General features: G+C 42.5%; 1 protein-coding gene across 2 annotated transcripts in view; it reads right to left on the bottom strand.

The window, feature by feature from the left end:
• Window positions 1–23,630, bottom strand: part of RASA1 (RAS p21 protein activator 1) — a 97,072-nt gene extending 73,442 nt beyond the window's left edge. For both annotated transcript variants that reach the window (XR_008627948.1, XM_004613098.2), the window contains exon 1: window positions 22,552–23,630. Coding sequence is in view for 1 of the 2 variants with exons in the window: in XM_004613098.2 (XP_004613155.2) it covers window positions 22,552–23,033 (482 nt within the window). In the remaining variant the exon portion in view is untranslated. The remainder of the gene's footprint in view (window positions 1–22,551) is intronic.
• Between the last annotated feature and the right edge of the window lie 257 nt (window positions 23,631–23,887).

Here is a 23,887-nt window from a genome sequence, read left to right as displayed (position 1 = left end):
TTATGGCATCCCATATGTACCCCAAGCACCACCAATAGTAATTCCTGAGTGCAGAGAGCACTGAGCATTTTGGAGTGTGACACAAAAGGGGGAAAAAAAAAAACACACAAAGACTGCTTTATCACCCACTAAAATAAGTACAATGAAAAGGATAAACAAAACCAAGGTTGGCAAGAATTGGAGTAACTGGAATTCTAGATATACAAGTGACACAAATGCATACATAGGCTGATCAAAAATAATTATAGAAATTTCCACATAGTACTATTTATAATAGACAAACTAAACACGACCTATAAAATATGGCACGATAAACAGGTCCACACCACAGCTTCTTCCTGACCTTCTGCACACTGCTCCACCATCCCCGCTGAGGTCTCCTCTAGCTGACATCACTGGGATAAATCTGCAAGACCCCCTTCCTTCCAGCACAGTCCCAGCAGCCTCCACGCCCAACCTGCACCATATAAGTAGGCCCACTCCACAGCTCCAGAAACAACAGGTTTACTCAAGAAATTACAATGCTCACAATTTGTTCTTCCTGTCATTTGATGAAGAGTTCAAAAAGCAAGAGAGCAAACAGCTTAATCCCTCAGCATCTTTCATGGGATCTAACTACAAAGATCACCCCCAACACAGCAAGATCACTAGAAAAACAATGGGGAAAACACAAACTTGTGAAGCTTGATGAATGAAACATTATTGCTGAAGGCATAAACAACACACGTAAATCCTCGGACAAGGTCTGTGGTGACAAGATTATGAGGATGTTCAATGAATTCAAAGAAATGATAGCACAGGCAGTGAGCAAAGCACAACAAAGTATAAAAGTCGAATAAATCAAATCAGGGGGGCTGGAGCGATAGCACTGCGGGTAGGGCATTTGCCTTGCGTGCAGCCGACCTCAGTTCTTTTCCCAGCATCCCATATCATCCCCTGGGCACCGCCAGGGGTAGTTCCTGAGTGCAGAGCCAGGAGTGACCCCTGTGCATCACTGGGTGTGATTCAAAAAGAAAAAAGAAAAAAACAAACAGAAAAAAAAAATTAAATCAGGAAGAATGGGCCCACAGCACAATTCCTGCCTCACCTCTTGCCCTCTGTTCCACCATCCCAGTCGAGGCCTGTCTTTGGCTGACATCTCTGGGCCAACCCTGGAACAGGAGGCAGCAACTTCAACGACTACAATAAGGAATGATAGCAATAAAGAACATGGTAGGTGATATTTTTAAAAGTCAACAGAGGCATTGCACTCATCTGTGGAATATAGAATAACAGAGTAGGAGACTAACACCCAAGAATAGTAGAAATAAGTACCAGGAGGTTGACTCCATGGCTTGGAAGCTGACCTCACATTCTGGGAAAAAGGCAGCTCAGATAGAGAAGGGAACACCAAGCAAAATGTGGTTGGAGGCCACGCAGGGGAAGGGTGAAGCGTGCTGAATGTAGACTAGAGACTGAACACAATGGCCACTCAACACCTTTATTGCAAACCACAACACCTAATTAGAGAGAGAGAACAAAAGGGAATACCCGGCCACAGTGTGTGGGGGGGCGGAGATGGGATGGGGGGGTGGGAGGGATGCTGGGTTTATCTGTGGTGGAGAATGGGCAGTGGTGAAGGGATGGGTTCTCGAACTTTGTATGAGGGAAACATGGACACGAAAATGTATAAATCTGTAACTGTACCCTCACTGTGACTCACTAATAAATAAATTAAAAAATAAAAAATAAATAAAAGTCAACAGAGGCTCTGAATAAAAATTAACAGAAGCTGAGCAAACTATTGAGAAGCTCCAAGATGAGGAGGAAACTGGTAAAAAAATATATAGAAAAATAGTCTAAGAAATGTAAAGCAAACCAGAGAACTATGGAGTAACTTCAAGAGGAACAATATTAGAATCAGCGTCCTTGGCAAACAGGAAATCAAATGTGATAAAGAAACAGCAGTTAAAGAAAATCATAAATAAGAATTCCCCAGCATTCTCACAGAGTTGGGCGTGGGCTACCTTCTCCCATCTCCCTGTTCTTTGGAAGCCTGGCAGTCACACCCAACTACTGTTGTCAAATTAGCTCATTAAGCAGTCATGATCCATAGAGCTACAAATAAACCTTGAAAGACATCAACAAGTTGCAGAGATGCTTTCAGAGTCAGTGCCAGGCTCTCAGCCAGGACACCCAAAGTCACCATCCAGTTAAAAATTTAACTCCAATTTATTACTCATTCAAAATTTTTGTTACCTGGAACACGTGGCCACAAACTTGGTCTTGTAATATCTCAAACTCTACAACACTGGGCTGGAGCAATAGCATAGCAGTAGGGCGTTCGCCTTTCACGCAGCGAACCTCTGTCTGATTCATCCGCCCCTCTCGGAGAGCCTGGCAAGCTACCGAGAGTGTAGCGCCGGCACAGCAGAGCCTCGGAAGCTACTCGGAAGCTACCCGTGGCATATTTGATATGCCAAAAACCAGTAACAGTAAGTCTCACACTGAGAGACGTTACTGGTGCCCGCTTGAACAAATCGATGAGCAACAGGATGATAGTGACAGTGACTACAACACTGTTTATCATATTGTTAAAATTGAAAGTAAATCATAATATATACTCTTAATACTTCAATGAAAGCACACATTTTTGTTCATTTGGGGGTCACAGTTGACAGTGCTTAATAGTTACTCCTGGCTATGTTCTTCTCAGGGATCACTCCTGACAGACTAGGGAGACCATATGGAGTGCCAGGGATTGAACCCAGGTCAGCCATGTGCAAGACAAATGCCCTACCTACTGTACTATCTTCTCATTGCAATAAATGCACATTTAAGAAAAATAATTTGAAATATAGAAAGGATATATTTCTGTACACAAGCTATTAGTTACATCCATAAGAGGTAAGCTAACTATTATATTATTAATTGTTGCATTCATCTCTCATCTTTTCATCAGGACTACTTAAACTTCTCCATTTGCAATCCTTTTTCCTGAGAAATTTCTAAAAGTCCATGGGTATACTGATAAGTAAAATAGGCACACAACTCAAATAGTTAAGAATAATCATTTTAAAAATTAACAAATGTTAAGACTGCTTGTTTGCAAAGTTGCAGCATGTTCTGTCTCACTACCTAAAACATAACAGTCAATACTTACTTAAACTAAGGTGATAACAAACACAGAACCAGACCTCCAGGCTGTCTCGACTGTTCTGTCTTCCTATAACTAAAAACTCATGACCACTGAAGTCAGAGATTTGATGTCAAATCACGCTTCTGCCTTCTGGCAAGTGTTTATCTCTTAGGATTCTATCATTGTTTGTCACCTTATCTACTCTTGAATACGTACCTTTCAGTGACATTCATCATTTTAAATATTTTTCAAAAACAAAAAGCTGAATTCGTTAGTCTCTCTTTACATAAAATGTTATTCCATACCCAGTTATCATATTCTAAAACTCATACTTTGACCATCTTTGAAACAATAACCAAATGTTATCTCAAAAGCTGCATATAGTTTTGTCAGAAGTTTTTGCCAAATTTTCATATTTCTGTCATTAGTAAATTTCTCCACCAAAAAAGACCTTACTCATATTCCTGTAGATTTTTAATAACATACCTAAATTAGGTTTATTCTTATTTGCCATCTTGTCCCAGATAATAACTGTAGTGTACCCCCCCAAAAAAAATCCATGAAAAAATATGCTCTGAATCTAGCAGTCTTTCATTTAAATGCTTGATTCACTTACTGGTTCCCTAATTATAAGTTTCTGAGATTTGTGACAATTCACATCAAAATCATCTGTCCCCAAAGTTACACATCAAATAATCACTGTCTATAATAAACATAACATAGAAGAGTTTTGCTAAAACTTTTAATACCTGTAAAACATCACATGAATTAGAAGTTGAGCTATCATATTTCACAAAAGGAACAGAGAAAACTGAATCATGAGGAAATTACATTTTCCCAAGTGACTTATTAAAAGAGTTAAAGAAATAAAATAAAGCTAACATTTGCCAAGGCTTAAACTATATATACTTCATCTCCTTCACCTGTAAGCACCAGTTGAATAGAAACCTAGATCGTACTATTACTAGGTTATTCAAAACATTCTCAGTAAAATATGTCCACTAAGCATGTAATTAAGTTTAGGAAAAGCAGAGCTTAAAAAGTTGTTCAGCACATTGAAGACTTAGCATCTCTTCACTATGTGCTTTCTAAATGTCTAGAACACAGACCAAATTATCAGAAAAGTCACAGAATACCAACTCCTACACTGAAGAATGCAGTGTACTATTTAGAAAATGTTGTGAGATACTTAACAATGGACACTTGTTGACGAGCTAGTTTTAATCCAAAATAGATTTCTTTTGGTAAAATATCTGAATTTTCTAATGTTTGGTTATATAAAAAGTATTAAAAAGTAAATAGCTTACTTTTGAATACACTTAAGCAAAAACAAGAAGCTTTTAACTGCTTAATAATATCTAAGTATTAGCTATTAAAAATAAAAATAGTCAAGTTACTTCTTTGCTATTTTATAAAAGCTACTCCTCTCTTACTTGGTTTCCCTAGCTACAATCCTCTTGAAAAATTTAGACTCCAAATTACCACAAAACAAACTTCTTTTTTAATTGGTTTTTGAGCCACATCCAACAGTGTTCAGGGCTTACTCCTAGCTCTGTGCTCAGGTATTACTCTCCATGGAGCTCAGGGAGCCAAATGGGATTCTAGGGATAGAATCCAGTTGACCAGGTCTGCAAGATAAGGACCCTACCTACTGTACTCCAGTCCTTTAATACTCTTTACATAAATCTTATTTTTGTGGCCAAAAAAAAAAAAAGTATTACAGAATAGTGAAAGTATTTTCTTCACTGATGTAACATATATAAATCTATACAAAATGATAAAGCAATGCAGCTAACTATGCATCCTAAGTATATGTATGCTAAGGATAAAATGCATGCTGAGTGAATTAGAAATAATTTTTATTATAAAAAATCTGAGGTACCTGTGAAACAGTACAGTATTTAAGAGCTAATTTGGATTAATTTCCAATTTATATTGCAAACTCTAGGATAAAAACTTAAAAAGTAGGGGCTGGAGCGATAGCACAGCGGGTAGGGCGTTTGCCTTGCATGCGGCCGACCCGGGTTCAAATCCCAGCATCCCATATGGTCCCCTGAGCACGGCCAGGAGTAATTCCTGAGTGCAGAGCCAGGAGTAACCCCTGTGCATCGCCAGGTGTGACCCCAAAAAGAAAAAAAAAAAACTTAAAAAGTAAAAGAGAAGTATAAGTTGACATGCTAATAAGAATAGAATTAAAAATACTCAACTGAAATCATAAGAGTGAAAGTGTAAAGCAGGGGCTGGAGTGATAGCACAGCGGGGCAGGTGTTTGCCTTGCACGGGGCCGACCCAATTTCAATTCTGAGCATCCAATATGGTCCCCTGAGCACCAGCAGAAGTAATTCCTGAGTGCAGACTCAGGAGTAACTCCTGAGTATCACCAGGTATGATCCCCCTTCCTCCCAAAAATACCGCAAAAAAAAAAAAAAGTGTAAAGCAAAAAATAGGAATTAAGAACAAGGGCAACAAAATAAATATTAATCCAATCATTTATATCGATAGTCCCTTTATTTTTTTTTATTTAATTTATTTATTTTTAATTAGAGAATCACCGTGAGGGTACAGTTACAGATTTATACACTTTTGTGCTTATACTTCCCTCATACAAAATTCGGGAACCCATCCCTTCACCAGTGCCCATTCTCCACCACCCGTAAACCCAGTGTCCCTCCCACCCTCCCCAATCCCATCTCCCCCCCACCCCACCCTGCCACTGTGGCAAGGCATTCCCTTCTGTTTTCTCTCTCTAATTAGCTGTTGTGGTTTGCAATAAAGGTGTTGAGTGGCCGCTGTGTTCAGTATTTTTTAAGATAACATTAAATTACAGATTTGTATGTTTTAGGGTGCAATTTCACCCCTTTTCCAGGTATCTGTTTACCATATTATAACCAGCACTAAAATATCAATGGCACTCCAATGCAACAAAACTTTTTGACACTTCAATCTTGCCACTCTCCCTCCCACTCTAGCAACCACAACTCTTAAGATGTGAGTCCAGTTTGTTACCCGTGGTTTTACATGTCTTGGAGTTTGACTTCTCTATATCCCAAGTGAGAAAGATTGTCTAAACTCATTCTCCTTCCAAATATCAATAGTAACTCTAAAAGTCAATGTTGCGGTATAGCAATTAAAAATGACTGTCAGAAGAGATGAAAAATCAACTTACGCTATCTACGAGACACCAACTTAATGCATAAACACAGAGAATAAGAGTAAATACAGGAACCAACGATTTAGCTCAAGTAGTAAAACATATACATCTTTCATGTGCAAAGCCCTAGGTTCTATCCCCAAGCATGGCTCCGAAGCACCAGCATAAATGTTTCTGGCAACCCCTGGTTTCCACAGGATGTCATTCCCACAACTGGAAACGAAAGTATAAATATAAAACCTTAAAAATTTGCATTACAACAAAAAATGCAAATGAAATTAACATTTAACAAAATGAAAGAGATGAATAGATAGCAAGCTAACAATTTTTAAGCTGGAATTAGTACTATTAATTTCACACTGAGTAGACTTAAAAACAAAGAAAGTTGAACATTACATAATGACAAAACACCCAATAACAGAGCAACATAATGCTTAAAGCAAAACACTGATAAAATTGAGGTTGAAAAGAGTACAGCACATAGGGCACTTGCCTTCCATGAAGCAGACCAGGCTTCAATCCCCAACATCCTATACAGTCCCCCAAGCACCACCAGGAATGATGCCTGAGTGCAGAAATAGAAGCAATCCCTGAACATCACATGCGTGGCCAAAACAAACAAAAATACAAAGAACTACAGGCTAAAATATGAGTCCACTAATAGTTGAATATTTTAAGACTATCAAAGTCTTAAAAAATATTCAGCAACTTGGTGCCAGAACTGCGCAGGAGGAAGAGAGCAGCGTGGAATGCCTTCAAGAGCGTTGAAGAAGTGGTTAAGAGAACGAAGAACCTCCGATTCCAGGCACATCTTTTCGATTCCACCGTTCTTCCTGCACTAACATATGCCTCAGAGACCTGGGCCCTACACAAACAGATGAGAACACTATTAGGGTATCCCAAAGAGCAATCGAAAGAGCTATGCTAGTAGTATCAAGTGTCACTCAAGTGAGAGAAGGAATCCGGAGTTCTGACCTCCGTTGACGGTCAAGAATCAGGGACGCTGTCTTGTTTGCCAAGGCATCAGAACTCAGATGGGCCGGGTCATGTAATGCGATTCAGAGACAACCGCTGGACTAGAGCTGTTACCGACTGGATTCCAAGGGACATCAGAAGATCTTGTGGTAGCCCAAATTGAAGATCAACGGGATGATAAGTGATACAAGTGATTTTAAGACTCTGAGAAACGGCATACCCCAAAGGCAGAAAATCAGCACATAGTTGCTCTCAGCACCAATACCAATTTTCCAAGCATAATTACATCTGTAGAAACGTGTACAATAGTTTAACTCATAACTGGAAGAACCTGAAGGCAATATACTTGAAAACATTTATTGTCTATTGTCCTTCAGAATGTGAATAAACTAAATACATCAAAAAACAGAATACTCAACATTACAAGTAGCTATTGACCAATATAAGACAAGCAGAAACCTGACATACTTATTATTAAGTACAAGAAATCAATCTTTAAAAACTATATACTCCATCATTCCAATTACGATGACATTCTGGAAAAGGCAAAACTGGAGAAAATAAAAACACTGCTAGTAGTTGAAAGGGAAAGGAAGTATATAAAAGAATTAAATTTTTAAAAAATAAAATAATATAAAGTAATTATTTTAAGACTATGAAACTTTCATATACTACTATAGTGGTGGATACATGTAACTTTACATTTAAGACTCTTCAGACATACAACAACAACAATGAACCCTAATGTAAGCCATCAACCACTGGGCAATAATGACATGTGGATGTAAATTCATTAAAAGGTTAAGATAAAGCACTGCTTACTGACAGTGGAGGAGCTGAGTAAATGCAAGGACAGAATATACACCTGCATGTGCGTCTATATATGTATGTATACGAGAATACGCTATTTTCTGTTCAATTTTGGCTTGAATTCAGAATTGCTCAAAAAGAGAAAATTTATTTTTAAGGTTAGTATTTTACGTTGAAAACAAACAACCCTTTATGCCTATCAGCAAGGATTCACTATTTTACTCAACAGCCTTTCTACTAATTATCCTAAATCTATAACCATTACATTTAATGCTTTCTCTGATCTATGTCCACCTAGCTCTTTTTTTTTCTTAAATGATTGCTATAAAAAACAAATGAGGGGCTGGAGAAATAGCATACCAGGTAGGGCATTTGCCTTGCATGTGGCCAACCTGGGTTCAATTTCCAGCATCCCATATGGTCCCAGAGCACCAGCAGGAGTAATTCCTGAGTGCATGAGCCAGGAGTAACCCCTGTGCATCACCAAGTGTGACCCAAAAAGCAAAAAGAAAAAAGAAATAAAAAAAAAAAAAGGTAGATGATACTAAAAGGATTTCACTCAGAACAGGTCAACTGATATTATGAGACTCCATAAAGTAGCAGAAGTCAAAGTGCCTTCTCCAAGATCTTCAATTCAAGTTTAAATTAATCAAAAATTTTAAGTAATTGCATTTAAAGTGGCTGACCTTAAACATGTCTATCATCGATTTGCTCGAGCGGGTACCAGTAACATCTCCATTGAGAGATTTGTTGTTACTGGTTTTGGCATATCAAATACACCACGGGGAGCTTGCCAGGCTCTGCCATGCAGGCAGGATACTCTCGGTAACTCGCCGGGCTCTCCAAGAGGGACGGAGGAATCCAACAAAGGTTGACCAAGTGCTCAGCAAACGCCCTACCTGCTGTGCTATCGCTCCAGTCCAAACATTTCCATTAGTAACAAAAAAGTGCATATATATATATATATATATATATATATAGTACTTCTTTCCAGTTTAGCTTTACCTACATGCCTATTAAATGGGAGACAAAAATGTAATTGTAAGATTATATATATTCAAGCATGTCAACAATTACAAAGATATGAAAAAATAATGATAATGCCAATTTATAATACCACTGCAAAAGAGTAATAATTTTTAAGGTGTAAATCATCAGTAAATATTTTTCAAGTTGAGCATGTAGTTCTAAACTAAATCAATAGACACCTTTTCAGCAGGTTTGATTGTTGGGGGAAAATTCCAAATAATAATAGTGAGTTCTCTGTTGAAATATTGAATGTATTCAAAGTATAGAGAGAATAAAGTGAAGATCATTAGCCACTCAGGTGGGAGGGAGGTATGGGAGGGGAGTATATTGGGGTTCTTGGTGATGGAACATGTGCACTGATGAAGGAATGGGGGTTTGATCATTATATGACTGAGACTTAAAAAAAAATAGTTATTTTAATGAAAAAATAAAAATAAAAAAATAAACTAAATAGAAACAGAACTAGCTAAATGCAATTTAATAAAATACATACAATGAACCCTAACGGAACACTGAGGCTATCCAAATATTTTGCTAATGTAAAATTCTATTTGAGTATATAGATTATACTTACTCTTAGGAGAAACTTGAAAAAATATTTCAATGGAAAAAGTAAACGATCTCTGCAAGTTTCTATAAAAGTTGACTAGGAAATCATGAATATACTTTTCAACAAATGGTGCTGAAAAGAAAAATGGGCAGCTACCTGCAAAACCAAAACAAAACAAAAACCTCAGCCCTCTAACACACAGCCAGAGATTAAAATAAAGACCTCAATATCAAAACCTGAAGCCAAAAGATACTTAGAGAAAAATAGACAGTCCTCCATGACATTGAAACTAAAGACATCTTCAAAGATGGAACACCACTGACCAAGCAAATGTAGATAAAGATAAGCAAATGGGACTACATTAAACTAAGAAGCTTCTGCACCTCAAAAAGTACAATGACCAAAATACAGAGAGAACCCACAGAATAAGAAAATTTGCTTTTCCAATACCCATCAGATAAGGGTATCCAGAATATACAAGACCTGATAGAACTTTATAAAAAAAAAAAATCCAAGCCCAGCCAAAAAAAAAAAAAATGGGGAGAAAAAAAAATCAACAGAAACTTCCTCAAATCAAATCAAAACAACAAGGACACATCATCTCATGCCACAGAGACTGGTACGCAGCAAAAACAAGAACAACCAGTGCTGATGTGGCTGGGGGGAGAAAGGGACTCTCATTCACTGTTGATGGGATTGCCAGCTGGTCCATCCTTTTGGAAAACATAAGCATTCCCCCAAAAAACTAGAAATTGCATGCGGCCGACCCGGGTTCGATCCCCAGCATCCCATATGGTTCCCCAAGCACCGCCAGGAGTAATTCCTGAGTGCAAAGCCAGGAGTAACCCCTGAGCATCGATGGGTGTGACCCAAAAAGCAAAAAAAAAAAAAAAAAAAACACTAGAAATTGAGTTTCCATATAGTCCAGCAATAGCACTTCTGGGAATATGCTCTAAGAGCACAAAACACTGCAGAAAGTCATCTGCACTCCTATATTCATTGCAGCACTATTCACAATAGCCAGAACATATAAACAACTTGAGTACCCAAGAACAGACAACTGAATAAAGAAATTATGATGCATCTACAAAATGGAATATTAAGCAGCTGTTAGGAAAAATGAAGTCATGAAGTTTGCTAATAAATGATGGATGTGGAGAGTATCATGCCAAGTGAAATGAGTCAGGAGAGGAACATATATAGAATGACTGTACTCATTTGTGGGACATAAAGTGTCTGAGACTAACACCCAAGAACTGTAGAAACAAGGGCCAGGAGGACTGTTCCACAGCTGGAAGCTTGCCACAAGTAGGGTTTAGGGGCAGGGCAGTTAGGATACAGAAGGGACCACTATGACAACAATAGCTGGAAATGGGAGTGCTAAAATGAGGTAAAGGGATATACATGAAAACCTTTCAGTACCTGTATTGCAAACCATAATGTTCAAAGGGGGGGGGGGGGGCGGTGAGGGGAAAGAGAAAGGAGGAAATAATAAATGTACAGTACTAGGTATACAGAAATATACAAAGAAGTTTTAAAATACTGAAAAAAATCAAAGAGGTTCAGGAATATTTGTCAGTCTAAGGCACATTATCTTACATGTATGAGGTCCAAAATTCAATTTTCAGTATCGCTCTACATTGCAAAATGTGAGCCCCAGTCACTGTCATCCTGTTGCTCATGGATTTGCTTGAGCGGGCACCAGTAACGTCTCCATTGTGAGACTTGTTACTGTTTTTGGCATATTGAATACACCATGGGTAGCCTGCTAGGCTCTGCCATGCAGGCGAGATACTCTCGGTAGCTTGCTGGGCTCTCCGAGAGGGACGGAGGAATCAAACCTGGGTCAGCCGCGTGCTAGGCAAATACCCTACCCACTGTGCTAGTCCCAAAGGAATGACCAAGTTGGTGGTGCAGTCATCAATATAAGCAGTCAAGCAAGCTTAAAAAGTCTTAGAGATTTGGGCTGGATCAACAGCACAGCGGGTAGGGCGTTTGCCTTGTATGCAGCCAACCCGGGTTCGAATCCCAGCATCTCATATGGTTCCAGGAGGAGTAATTTCTGAATGCAGAGCCGGGGTAACCTCTATGCATCACCAGGAGTGACCCAAAAAGCAAAAGAAAAAAAAAGTCTTAGATACTAGCCACAAAACTTGGTACGTGATTTGGTGCTGCAGAAGCCCTATCCTGGGTGAGCCCTGTGCTCTGAAATTGAGATTGCTTTAGCTTCATACTTTGGTCCTTTTTCCCTACCCCTGGAAAAAAAAAAAGTGTCAGAAGAGGAAAAGTAAAAGGTTACAATCACTAGAACACAGACTGATAGTTTCTTACAAAACTACACAGTCATGCTTTTGGACCCGGCTGTGGAAGGAGCATGATGGAGGGGCCCGAGGGAGCGCCCTCGGACCCCAAGCAGCCCACTGAACTAATTCCGGCATGGGACCAGAGACCCCACGGCGTGCTGAAGCTGTGGGACCCGGGCATCCCCCAATTCTTTTAACCTGTCTCTCTCTCAACTCCTCCCTCTTGAGCACAGCGCAGGGGCCGCGGTCTTCCTGAGCGCAAAACGGAGTCGCCGATTCAGCCAAAACAGGACGTGAGCGCGCTTGCGGGAGTCCCCAGGGGGCGGGGGCGGCGACCCCCGCCCACCGCAGTTAGATACTTAAACCCACCTCCCCCACGTGTGCTTCCTTTTGGACCCGGCTGTGGAAGGAGCATGATGGAGGGGCCCGAGGGAGCGCCCTCGGACCCCAAGCAGCCCACTGAACTAATTCCGGCATGGGACCAGAGACCCCACGGCGTGCTGAAGCTGTGGGACCCGGGCATCCCCCAATTCTTTTAACCTGTCTCTCTCTCAACTCCTCCCTCTTGAGCACAGCGCAGGGGCCGCGGTCTTCCTGAGCGCAAAACGGAGACGCTGAGCCTCTCTCTAGGTTTCTCCATTTTATGAGCACCATAAAAGGGTAAAAGTTTATAGTGATGTTATTTCTGGTTGTATTTTCCCTGGACTTTATACAGAAACCCAAAACCGCGCGGCCGCTGCCGCGGCCGCGCAACTTAATGTCATCTTAGTATGAGCAATATGTAATGGTTCCTTTCTAATGGGGCGGACTTTTGTGGGAGATCCTAATAGTAAGTCTGTTGCTGAAATATTGAAGGCAATCAAAGTGGTAGCCATCTCACTAGACTGAACTAAGCTATATCCCCACGCCGGCTGAGAAGAAATTTTCTTCTTTCTCGGGAAGAAACGCGGTGTGTCATCAACTACAGTGTGATGTCCATTAAGCAAACAGACCTGGTGGCGTGGGAATGGGATATAAGGGGAAAAATTATGTACAAGGAACAGCGGGACGCTGGTGGAATCCCGAGCCGGAGCCGACACCAGCGCAAGACCGTCGGTTCCAGAGACTGCTTGCAGATACTCTACAAGTCTATCAACTAAGCCAGAGCCCCACGCCTGCTGATGACGGGAAATAACCATCCTTTTCGGTTTTTTTTTTCCCTTGTCAGGCAGCGTGGCGATTACTAAAACAGGCGTGAACTCGGTGGCGCGGGGCAAGGGGGAAAAAGAAAAACTGTAACAAACAGCGGGACTTAATATCTCTATATTCTTAGCAATGGAGAACTATCAAATGCCTCCTTGGCAATAGGACTGCTTTTCTTTTTTGGGGGAAACCCCAACAACGGTAGTGAGTTGTGTGTTGAAACATGGAATGTAATCGAAATAAGGCGTAAACGAAGTGAAACATATCATGTGCAAGGGTTGGGACTGGGGAGGTGGGAGGGGGCGGCAGGTATACTGGGGGGGTTGGTGATGGAAGATGGGCACTGGTGAAGTGAAGGGTGTTTGAGAACTGTATAACCGACATAACCCTGAGAACTATGTAACCCTCCACATGGTGATTCAATAAAATTAAAAAAAAAAAAAAAAAAAAAAAAAAAAAAAAAAAAAACTACACAGTCATTTACCATACAACTGCACTTACAGGCATTTATCAGGCAGAAATGAAAATGTATGCTCACAGAAAAACATGAAGGCAAATGTTCATAGCTTTTGTCCTGTTAGCCAGAACTGAAAATAACACAAATGCTCTTCAACATGTGAACTGCAGCACATCCATACCACAGAACTACGACCCAGCACAGAAAAGGAACAATACATTTATACATGCAACAACTTAAATCTTTAGTATACTACATTAAATGACAAATGCAACCTGAAGTTACATGTTATAATATTCCATTTATACAGCCTTCTCGAGATAACAAAATAGATAAATGGTTGCCTAAATTAAAGATAAAGGAAGATAAGTTTGGTTAAAAACCAGGCGGCACAAGGTATTCTAGTAGATAGACACAAAACAAATCTGCAACTTAACTACTAAGGATTACAAAACTACAAATAAAAGACTACAGAGAACAAAACACACACATGCTCTAATGCTCTCTCCCTCAAACACTTAATGTCACTATAAGTTCTTATAAGCTACAATTTAGTGGGGAAAAAAACAGACTGGTGACAAAATCAATTTTACCATGGGCTAAATGATTTAAACAAGTGTTAAGATCCTATAGTGCATTTCTAATCATAAAAACTTCACCATACTTCTAAGACTCAGTGTATTTTAACAGTAAACAAATCATATAACTACATATGTCATCATATGTATATATTCATGTGTATTCATTTTCCACCTGCTTACTCCAGCTCCGGGTCGGTAGCCAGGGACTATCCTGACAGCTTAGGGACAGATCACCTGTCTATTACAGGGAACTCACAACCACACAAGACTGGGGAAACTTATGCCAGCTAACCTAATGTGAATATCTGCATATCTGTGGATAATGAGAAGCAGTCAAAGCACCTAGAGAAAACCCAGAGACATTGGGGAAATGTGCAAACTCCACAGAGCCATTAGTCTAGATGGAAGTACTTTTTTTTTTCCTTGAAGCTATAATGAAATAATGGCATTCAATGTTACTGAAACACACTTATTCAAAGTCCTGCTCCAGGTAGAACAAATGAAATTCACAGCGGGCAGAGCATTTGCTTTGCAGGAGGCAGACCTGCATTTGGTTTCTCTGACAGTCTACCAAGAATATCCTGCCTGCAGGGCAGAGCCTGGCAAGCTACCCTTGGCATATTTGATATGCCAAAAACAGTAACAAGTCTCACAACGGAGACATTACTGGTGCCCGCGTAAGCAAATAGATGAACAATGGGATGACAGTGCTACAGTGCAGTGCAGTGTTTTGAGGGCAGGGTGGATTGCACCACACAAGGTGGTGCTGAGGGCTTACTCCTGGATCAATCTTCAGGGACCACTTCTGATGCTGCTGGGGGACCAGGACCAGAAGTGGTGCCAAGGATAGAACTGTAGTCAGCCACATTCAAGGCAAATCTCTTTGCCCTGGTCTAGCTCTCAAGTCCTACACTAATTTCTTTTAGGCAAAAGAGATCCCCATTTCCCTAGCACAATAAATCTGGCCCCAAATCGTCTAAAACCATTCTTAAAGATGCAACGACCCAGTTTATCAATCAGCCTGGGCTACCGTAACAGACAGTAAAGACTAGATCATTTAAACCAGTGGTTTGCTCCCTTTTCACGCCTGCTGACAACCATCTGTTCAAGAACCTGCAGTTAATAACCACACTAGACTACTGTGGTTTACAACTTTTCAGCACCTGAAGACCAGCATTGGTCTACAGAGCAGCAATGTAGCAGTTACATGATTAGGGAGAAATTTTCTGTGAACTGCTAGAAAATTTCCGGCACAGATCTGAACCACAGGTGGAAGAACAGTCTTAAAAACAACAGAAATTTGTTTTCTCGCAATTCTGAAGATGAAAGATAAAGTGCCAGCAGAGCAGGAATCTAATGAAATTCAATCTGGCAGGAGTTGCTCTGTCTTCATGAATTCAGAGCTTTCATATAGGTTTTGTCTGTGCACAAGAACTCCTAGAGTCTCTCTTCCTCTTCGAATAAGAATGCCAGGCCTTTTAAGATTCCAATGATCCTACTGGATTTTAGATTTACCCCTAGGACATCAATTACCTCCTTAAAAGCCCTATGTCCTTTTAGGGTCACAGAGGGTTTATGGTTTCAATCTGTGAAATGGGAGGGGTATACATAATTCAAACCATAAATTTATTGGCTTTTGTAGGAATGTATAAATACACGTATTTTATGTTCAAGGGAAAGAAAATTTCACAGAATTTGTATTAGAATTAAAATTACAGTTCTAGCAGTTTCACAACAATGAAAATCAATACCTATTCTCACTACACAGTTGTGAAAATTAAATGAGGTAATACAAAGTGCCTCACATATAACTTACTAGTTAACACTGAGTGCACCTTTTCATCTCCTCTCCCTCAAAATTAGTTACGAATATTACTCATATCTAAATATATCTGAAAAATTAAGGGAACTGGATTTGCCCCGATTCTACCACTAACAGGCCTCTCTCTATATATATAAATCTATTTCTGCACCTGAACAATGAGTTTCCACTATTCCTAAAATCCAAAGATGCATGCATCACTTTTAACATCACTTGATGTTTCAAGAAATTGCACCTTGGGGCGCTGGAGCTATAGCACAGTGGGTAAGGCGTTTGCCTTGCACGCGGCTGACCCGGGTTCGAATCCCAGCATCCCATATGGTCCCCTGAGCACCGCGAGGGGTAATTCCTGAGTGCAGAGCCAGGAGTAACCCCTGTGCATTGCCAGGTGTGACCCAAAAAGCAGAAAAAAAAAAAAAAAAAGAAATCGCACCTCCAGGTATCAGTGTCCTTGTATACTCAATCAATCCCCTCCCATCCTAAATCTACAAAGGCTGTATGATTGACATGGGCCACTGGACTTTAAACTGACCGAAAGGACAAAGATGCTTATAAGCATTGACAAAAACAAGACGCTTGTTCTCTTAAAAACCTAGCTCTTTTGTGAAAATTAGCCACTATGTGATTAACAAATTCAAACGAATGAAGTGGGAAAGTTACTAAGGGAAAACTGAAGGGGAATGGAAGAGGTAGGAATAAAGTATGTGTGTGTTGGGAGAGTGATGCTTAACAAGGTGTTACAGAAAAGATGCCCAACTAAACCCCACTTGTTTTAGTCAGTCATTCCAGAAGAGGCACCAGATTTATGGCTAAGAAACCACCTTGGATGGTATAGCCAAAGAATGTAGGATGAGCAGTCCCCATCAAATCCTGCTCAAATTTTAGAATCAAAAGCAAATGTTTTATCAACCATGTTTAGGAATAAAATAGTACAAATAATTAAAACAACACATGTAACCCAATTAGAACAGTTCCTGTTAGTAAACAATCAAGGAATGTTAACAATAATTAGTGTTATAATAAAACATAATTATTATATGTGTTATTACACGAGAACAATAAATTTTTCCTACAAAGGAACTATTTTGGATATTTGAACTACTTTTGAAGGTATTTTCTCATTTCCCTAAAAATCAGTAAAGGCAGAGGAATAATGAGGAAGGTAAAAGTCTACTCTTCATTCGTCCTTCTCCCTAACTTATGACTGTCCCTTTTTCTTTTTGTCTCTTGTCAATGTTTGGCTAGTTGCAGAACAGATAATCAATGATACAGACTAATTCTACTCATTAACTGTATTCTGTATTCTTAGTATTACAGGTACCCCTTTTAACCTTCCCCCAGACCACATGAGAGTTCAGTAGGCTAGAAGAGTCAAAAGTTTTTGGCTTATAATTTTTTTCTTTTAACTGACTGATTTACAGGACATAAAACCCAATAATAACCTATTCAGAAAATATATTAAGCATAGAAAAGGTATCTGCTACTTCTTCTCTAAGACTTTTACTGATCCTAATTATATGTATTTGGATATTATTCACAGAAACCGTGGTGGCACCAGCCCCGCAGGGCTGAGTTGCAGTGCCTGTCAGACATAGAACCTTGGCGGCAGTGCTCGAAGTGGCTCATCCACTGTGGGGTGCTGTCAGCCAACCGCCGTTGACCTGGGTCTCAGCGCAGGTGTTCGACCTAACACAGACCCTCCGAGATAGGGTCCTGCTCTACCAGGTGCTCAAAAACCCCCGGGCGCACTCCACCAACCTCAAGGAGATCAACCTGAGGCCAAAGATGTCCCAGGTGCTGCCCAGAGACGCAGGCAGGCAGGTTTGTCAGTGTGCAGATCATTACAACATGCCAGTTGACCAAAAGCTTACATTTGGTAGACTGGGAACACCTGTAAAAGCAATTAGAGACTGCCCCAAAAGCTTCCTTCCCTCTAAGAGAGCCTGGTAAGCTATCGAGAGTATCCCACCCACGTGGCAGAACCTGGCAAGCTACCCATGGGGTACTGGATATGCCAAAAACAGTAACAACGACAGTCCTTATTCCCTGATTCTGAAAGAGCCCACAATTCACCATCGGGCTACACTAGCACCGACAGGGACGAACAGAGACGTTACTGGCGCCCGCTCAAGCAATGTCAATGGACAACGGGATGACAGTGATACAGTGATTTTGTATTTTGTATTCTTTTAACCTCTATGATTCTTCATTCATGGTATTTATCTTAATTTAGCCTGGGTAATAACTGGTTTACTTAACTTCCTATTAGCTCTAAAATGACCCCAGAAGACCCACTGAGAAAAGTAGCAAGTTACTCACTCTTACAGCCCTGAAATTCAGCAATATTTACTATTATTCAACTATTTTTTTTGTTTTGTTTTTGGGTCACACCCGGCGATGCAGAGGGGTTACTCCTGGCTCTTCACTCAGGAATCACTCCTGGCGGTGCTCAGGGGACCATATGGGATGCTGGGATTAGAACCCGGCTTGGCCGCGTGCAAGGCAAACGCCCTACCCGCTGTGCTATCGCTCCAGCCCCCTATTATTCAACTATTAATACAATAAAAATATGTGGGTTCTGGTCACTAATCCTGTCTGTAATTTAACAATTCTGATTCCCATTTTTATTGAAAAATAATGGCACATTCCATAGTTATAGTGCAGTCAATGAAAAAATTAATGAAGACATGCCCTAACACTGACTTAAAAACACAGACAGCAGAGAGATAGATGATCTTTGAGGAAAACATATTTACATTTCTTATTTCCTTTACTTTCAAGTTTCTGGTCTTGAGGGGGCTGGAGCAAAAATACAGCAAGTAGGACACCAGCCTAACATACGGCCTACCTAGGTTCAATCTCCAGTACTCCATATCATCCCCTGAGCCCCGCCATGAATAAGCCCTGAGCATTGCCAGGTGTGGCCCCAAAACAAAACAAAGTTTCTGTCTTAAGTGTCTACCTGTGGGGCTAGAGCGATAGCATAGAGGGTAGGGTGTTTGCCTTGCAGGAGGCTGACCCGGGTTCAATTCCCAGCATCCCATATGGTCGAGCACCACCAGAGTTAATTCCTGAATGCATGAGCCAGGAGTAACCCCTGTGCATCGCTGGGTGTGACCCAAAAAGCAAAAGGAAAAAAAATCTGCCTGTCAGGTGCTAGCTGCCAGGTAAATAATGTCAAAGGCAAAGGGGCCTGGTGGAAACTACAGGAAACATGGAAGCCCAGAATTTAACCTCACAGACAACTCAGTTCTAGCAACCTACTTGCACTGCACAAATGAGAAGTAGAAACAAGGCAACAAGGCCTAGGGTCTCTCAACAAGTACTAGAGACCTAGATCTTAATGTAAAAGCATCCTATTTTTAAGATGGTGGCAACTATTTACTAGATGTTTTTAATGAAGTAAGGTGAGTGTGAGTGTGAGTGTGTGTGTGCGTGCACACAAATATCTAGATTGGATTCCGCTAATGCAGGTTCAAATTTCTCTATACATGACTGAAGGTGGTCTGTAAAACAATACTCCTTTACTATCTCCCTACACCTCTAAAAAAAATAAATAAAAATAAATGGGAACCATGAAAAGCAACTTTTAAAAATCATAGTACCAATGACACCTCTTTTACCTAAGCCTTTTCTTTGCTGAACGCCATGTTAGCAGTTTTGACTAACCTTTTGAGGCATAAATATAAGATTTTATTTTCTTTAATTTTTTTTCTGCTGAAGGGAATAAAAATTTGTAATCCAAATTTAAAAAATGGTAAAGGTTTGTCCTCAAAGCTTGCAAAAAGGAGTGTATTTAAATAAAAGTTAATAGTTAAGATTATATCAACTGGGGCCAGAGAGATGGTACAGCAGGTAAAGTGCATGCGTTGTAGCCTACACAAGCATGGGCCTACACATATCCCCAGCACTACATGGTCACGCAAGCCCTCCAGGAATCATCACTGAGGAGAGCCAAAAGGAATCCCTGAGCAAGCTAGTTGTGGCCCAACAACAAAATTTATACAAACTTTTCCAGGTTTAACCAAACTAATGAAAATGCTAAATAATAAACATAAGACTAAGGAGTCACTGCACAAACAGAAAAACCAAGTACAAAATACAAACAACACTAACATACTTGCACAGGTCTATCTATATATCGTCACATGACTTTGTGCCCACCAGTGGCACAAAACTAAGGGCATGAAAGTTAAACTCTGTGACCAGAGATTTCTGCTCTGGAAACCACGTGAACTCAACTCTGTCTAAACCTCCTTAATACTGTGTTATCAATAACCAAGATGACAAGCCTCTTATAATCAAATATTAATTTAGTCAAAAAACAGTTTCTCAGTACCTTTAAGAAAGATCTGACATTAACCAAGGGCCTTTTCCTTTAAATAACAAATTTATACGAAACACTTCAATTCATCACTGTGGCTACTTAATCTGCTGGAAAACTATCAAATTAAATTTAATATAATCATAAGAGACATGCTTCTAGAGTTCAAAACATTCTCTAATGAATAAGGAGTAAGGAGTCCTTACAATATTAAGAGTAATAAAGTCCTTATAGCAACAGAACTAGCAAGCAAACTAATCACAATAAAAATATTACAGGTATTTTGGTAGACTATTGAACACATATGTGCCTGGCACTGTACTTGTTCTCATTAAACTTTAAGAACCCACCAGAGGAGAAAGGTACAAATTATTAGCCCCATTTTACAGATGGGAAAGTTAACCGTTCCATGACTACTCAGTAAATGACAGAGTCAAGATTCCAACCCAAATCTTGCATAACTTCAGAATCTGCACCAGTATACGATATTGCCTCCGGTGACTGAGTTGTTTTTTAAAAAGGGAAATTTGTACTTCTCAATGACAAATTTGAGAAGCCAACCAGAAATGGAAGATACACTGCAGAATAGCAAAAATTTTCATATAGTCAAACAACTGTTTTTATGTCCAAATTCACATAAAATGATGGAAATTTCAGACAACTTTTCACAATTTCTCCTAAGTATTCATTCATGCTTACAATTAACAGGAACATTGTTCTCTGCTTTAACTGTTCTGAACCTAAAGCTACTCTACAAGTTCTATTTTTTAAAAATTTAGAACTAAGATAAAATGTGACGACTCCAATTATGAATTGGCATAAGACTATTCAGTTACTATAACCACAGTACTGAGAATGCAATGAGCACTTAATATTTAACTAATTTTTCCAAAAAGGCTTAAATGTATACATACATGGCCAGTGCAGTAAAATTTGTACCTGTAACTCCCAACACCTTCAGAAAAGTCTGCATGTAATAAATAGACCTAAGATGGAGTAAAACTGAACCAAAAAAATCGAACTCCTAGTGAACAGTACAAAGGGAATACACTTCGCCTATGCCATGGCTGGCAAAAAAAATAAAACAAACTTTCTTTTTCTACCTTGAGTATCAAGAATGTAGCCCTAAGTCAAAACTACAGAATCTTTTCCTAACTTGTTTTTCAAGTCTTTTCAAATTTCTCCACATAAGTTTATCTAGGAAAGAAAATAATCACTTTCAACAATCCATGGATGACTGTCAACATATAAGCCACATTTTTTTTTTTTGCCTCTGATCCATGGCTGAAAAAATTCTAAAGGTCAATTAAAACTGGTGAGGGACCTACAGAAGTTTTGCGTACCCAGGATAACCAGTTCCACTGAGCTCATCTAGATTCCACTCTCATCAAACTCCACCTTTATAAACACATGCATAGTTCATTTATGAAGAGAACAAGGTAGACACTCACTGTATACAGAAGGTACCTGTCCCATATAGCCTGCAGTAGACTGTCAAAATTAATTTTCAAATGGAACTCCGGGCCACCGACAAAACTGTTCCAAGGGAGGCCCCCCTCCTTAATTTTCATTTCCACACTGTAGTAAAGTTTACAATGTCTCAACAAGGAATTACAGTCAGAGTAACAAATGGGATATGCAAAGCACAACTTAGCTACCGCAGGTGTGTGGCCCCTTAACCACACCTGTCCTTCACAGAACTTTCTGGCCACGTTTTCCGAAGGGATCCCAAGGCTTATTCTGCCTCGCTCTTCTTCCACTAGGCAAAAAGTTGGCACTAGCAGTGCAAACCCAGAGGAAACATCCCGGGAGAGAGCGCGCGCGCGCACACACACGTCGCAAATGGAAGGACAACACTCCCGCAGACAACCTGCATTCGAATCCTCCCGCTAACCAGCTCGCGCCCACAAGGGCGCCCACGGGGGTAATGATCGCCCGGGGAAGTGCGGGCTCAGCTAAACCCAGGTCCACCACTTCGATTTGGACGGGGCAGAATCACATCCGGCTCCGGCGAGAGACACATGTTCCCCAGCTACCCATCTCTGGAGCGTTATAGCTTCCCCGAGGAGCAAAAGAGTCCACGAAAACGCCTGGGGAAGGCGAACGACCAAATCAACCCCCCGACCCGGGGGCGAGCCAGAAGCTCCCAAACTTTTCCGAAACGCCGCCCAGAACCAGAGACACTCTTTCCTCCCGCAGTCCGCACCGCCCCCGTCCCCCCGAGGCCCGGAGCAGCGGGGTGCACTTACTGGTTGGTGGGAGGCGCGGTCAGCGGGATGGCCACCTCTTCCTCCTCGTATTCTGGTCCATCCAGGGAGTCCCCTTCGTCCACGGTCCCCAAGCCCGCGCCCAAGGACGGCAGCTGAGGGGGCGGTGGCAGCGGAGGGAAGCCGCCGCCCGCCCCGAAGGTGTCGGCCGGCAGCGCGGCGACCCCCCGGCCCAGGGCCAGCTCCCCGCCCGCCCCGGGGGGCGCAGCGGCGGCCCCTCCCCCTGACAGCCCGGCTGCCCCGACGCCCGGGAACCCCGAGCCCAAGGCGGTGCCGCCAGCCAGAGTCGCCGCCAGCCCGGCCTCCGCCAGCCCCGCGTAGGGGGCGGCCGGCACGGGCAGCGCCGCGGGGATCTTCCCCCGACACGCCGCCGGGTAGGCGGCCGAGCCCGCGGCCGCGCCGCCCCCGACGGCCCCGCCGGTCCCCGGGCCGCCCTCCTCACTGCCGGCCTCGGCCGCCATCATGTTGAAGCCCGCTCGCCGGTGCCCGGCGCGGCCCGCCCGGCGGCCCCGGGGGCCAGCAGGCCCGGGCTCCGAGCCGCCCCACCCAGGCGCGTGCCCCCGGCAGCTCCCCCAGGCAGAGGAAACAACAACAAAAGGCGCCCGCCGCCGCGCCCCCTCCTCGGGCCACAGCCCCGGCTCGCGAGCCGCCCGGGTTACGGGAAGCCGAGTGGGCAAAAATTCCCCAGCGCCCGCACGCCAACGCCACCCAGCCCCGCGCCGAACACACCCACACTCACTCACACACACATGCACGGGAGCGAGAAACTTCCTGGCGGCGCTCGAGGGGAAAGGGAAGCGTCGGGGAGGCGGCTGGACGACCGCCGGCCCCCGCGGCCCCTCCAGCCCCTGCCGCCGCCGCCGCCGCGCCTTCACCACCCCAGTTCCGGCCACCCCCACCGCAGCCACCGCCGGTGCCGCTGCTGGGGCTGGGGCCACGGCAGCCGCTTCATCCTCCACGGGGCAGCAGCGGGGAGGGGTGGGGAGGAGAGGAAGGGGGGCGGGGTGGCGGGGAAATCGACAGCCGCGCTCCCGACCCGGGGCTCGCCGCGCAGGGGAAGGGAGAAAGGAAGGCGGGGCCGGGAGGAGGAGCGCGCGCAGGAAGGGCGGGGGAGGAGGCGGGCGGCGGCACTGCGCAGGCGCCTGCGCGGCGCGGGCCCCCGGGAGGCGGGCGGGCCCGGGCCGGAGGAAAGGGAAGCGGCGGAGGGAAGGAAGCGGCGGGGACGGGCCGTGCGCACCGGCGCTCGCCGGCCCCCGCGCGTTTGAGCGCGTGGCGGCCCCGCGGCGGCTTTCCTGCGGGTGGCCGCCCTGGGCTTTGT

Source organism: Sorex araneus, chromosome 1, assembly GCF_027595985.1.
Source record: "Sorex araneus isolate mSorAra2 chromosome 1, mSorAra2.pri, whole genome shotgun sequence".
Lineage (NCBI taxonomy): Eukaryota > Metazoa > Chordata > Mammalia > Eulipotyphla > Soricidae > Sorex > Sorex araneus.
This window is presented reverse-complemented; position numbering and strand designations above follow the sequence as displayed.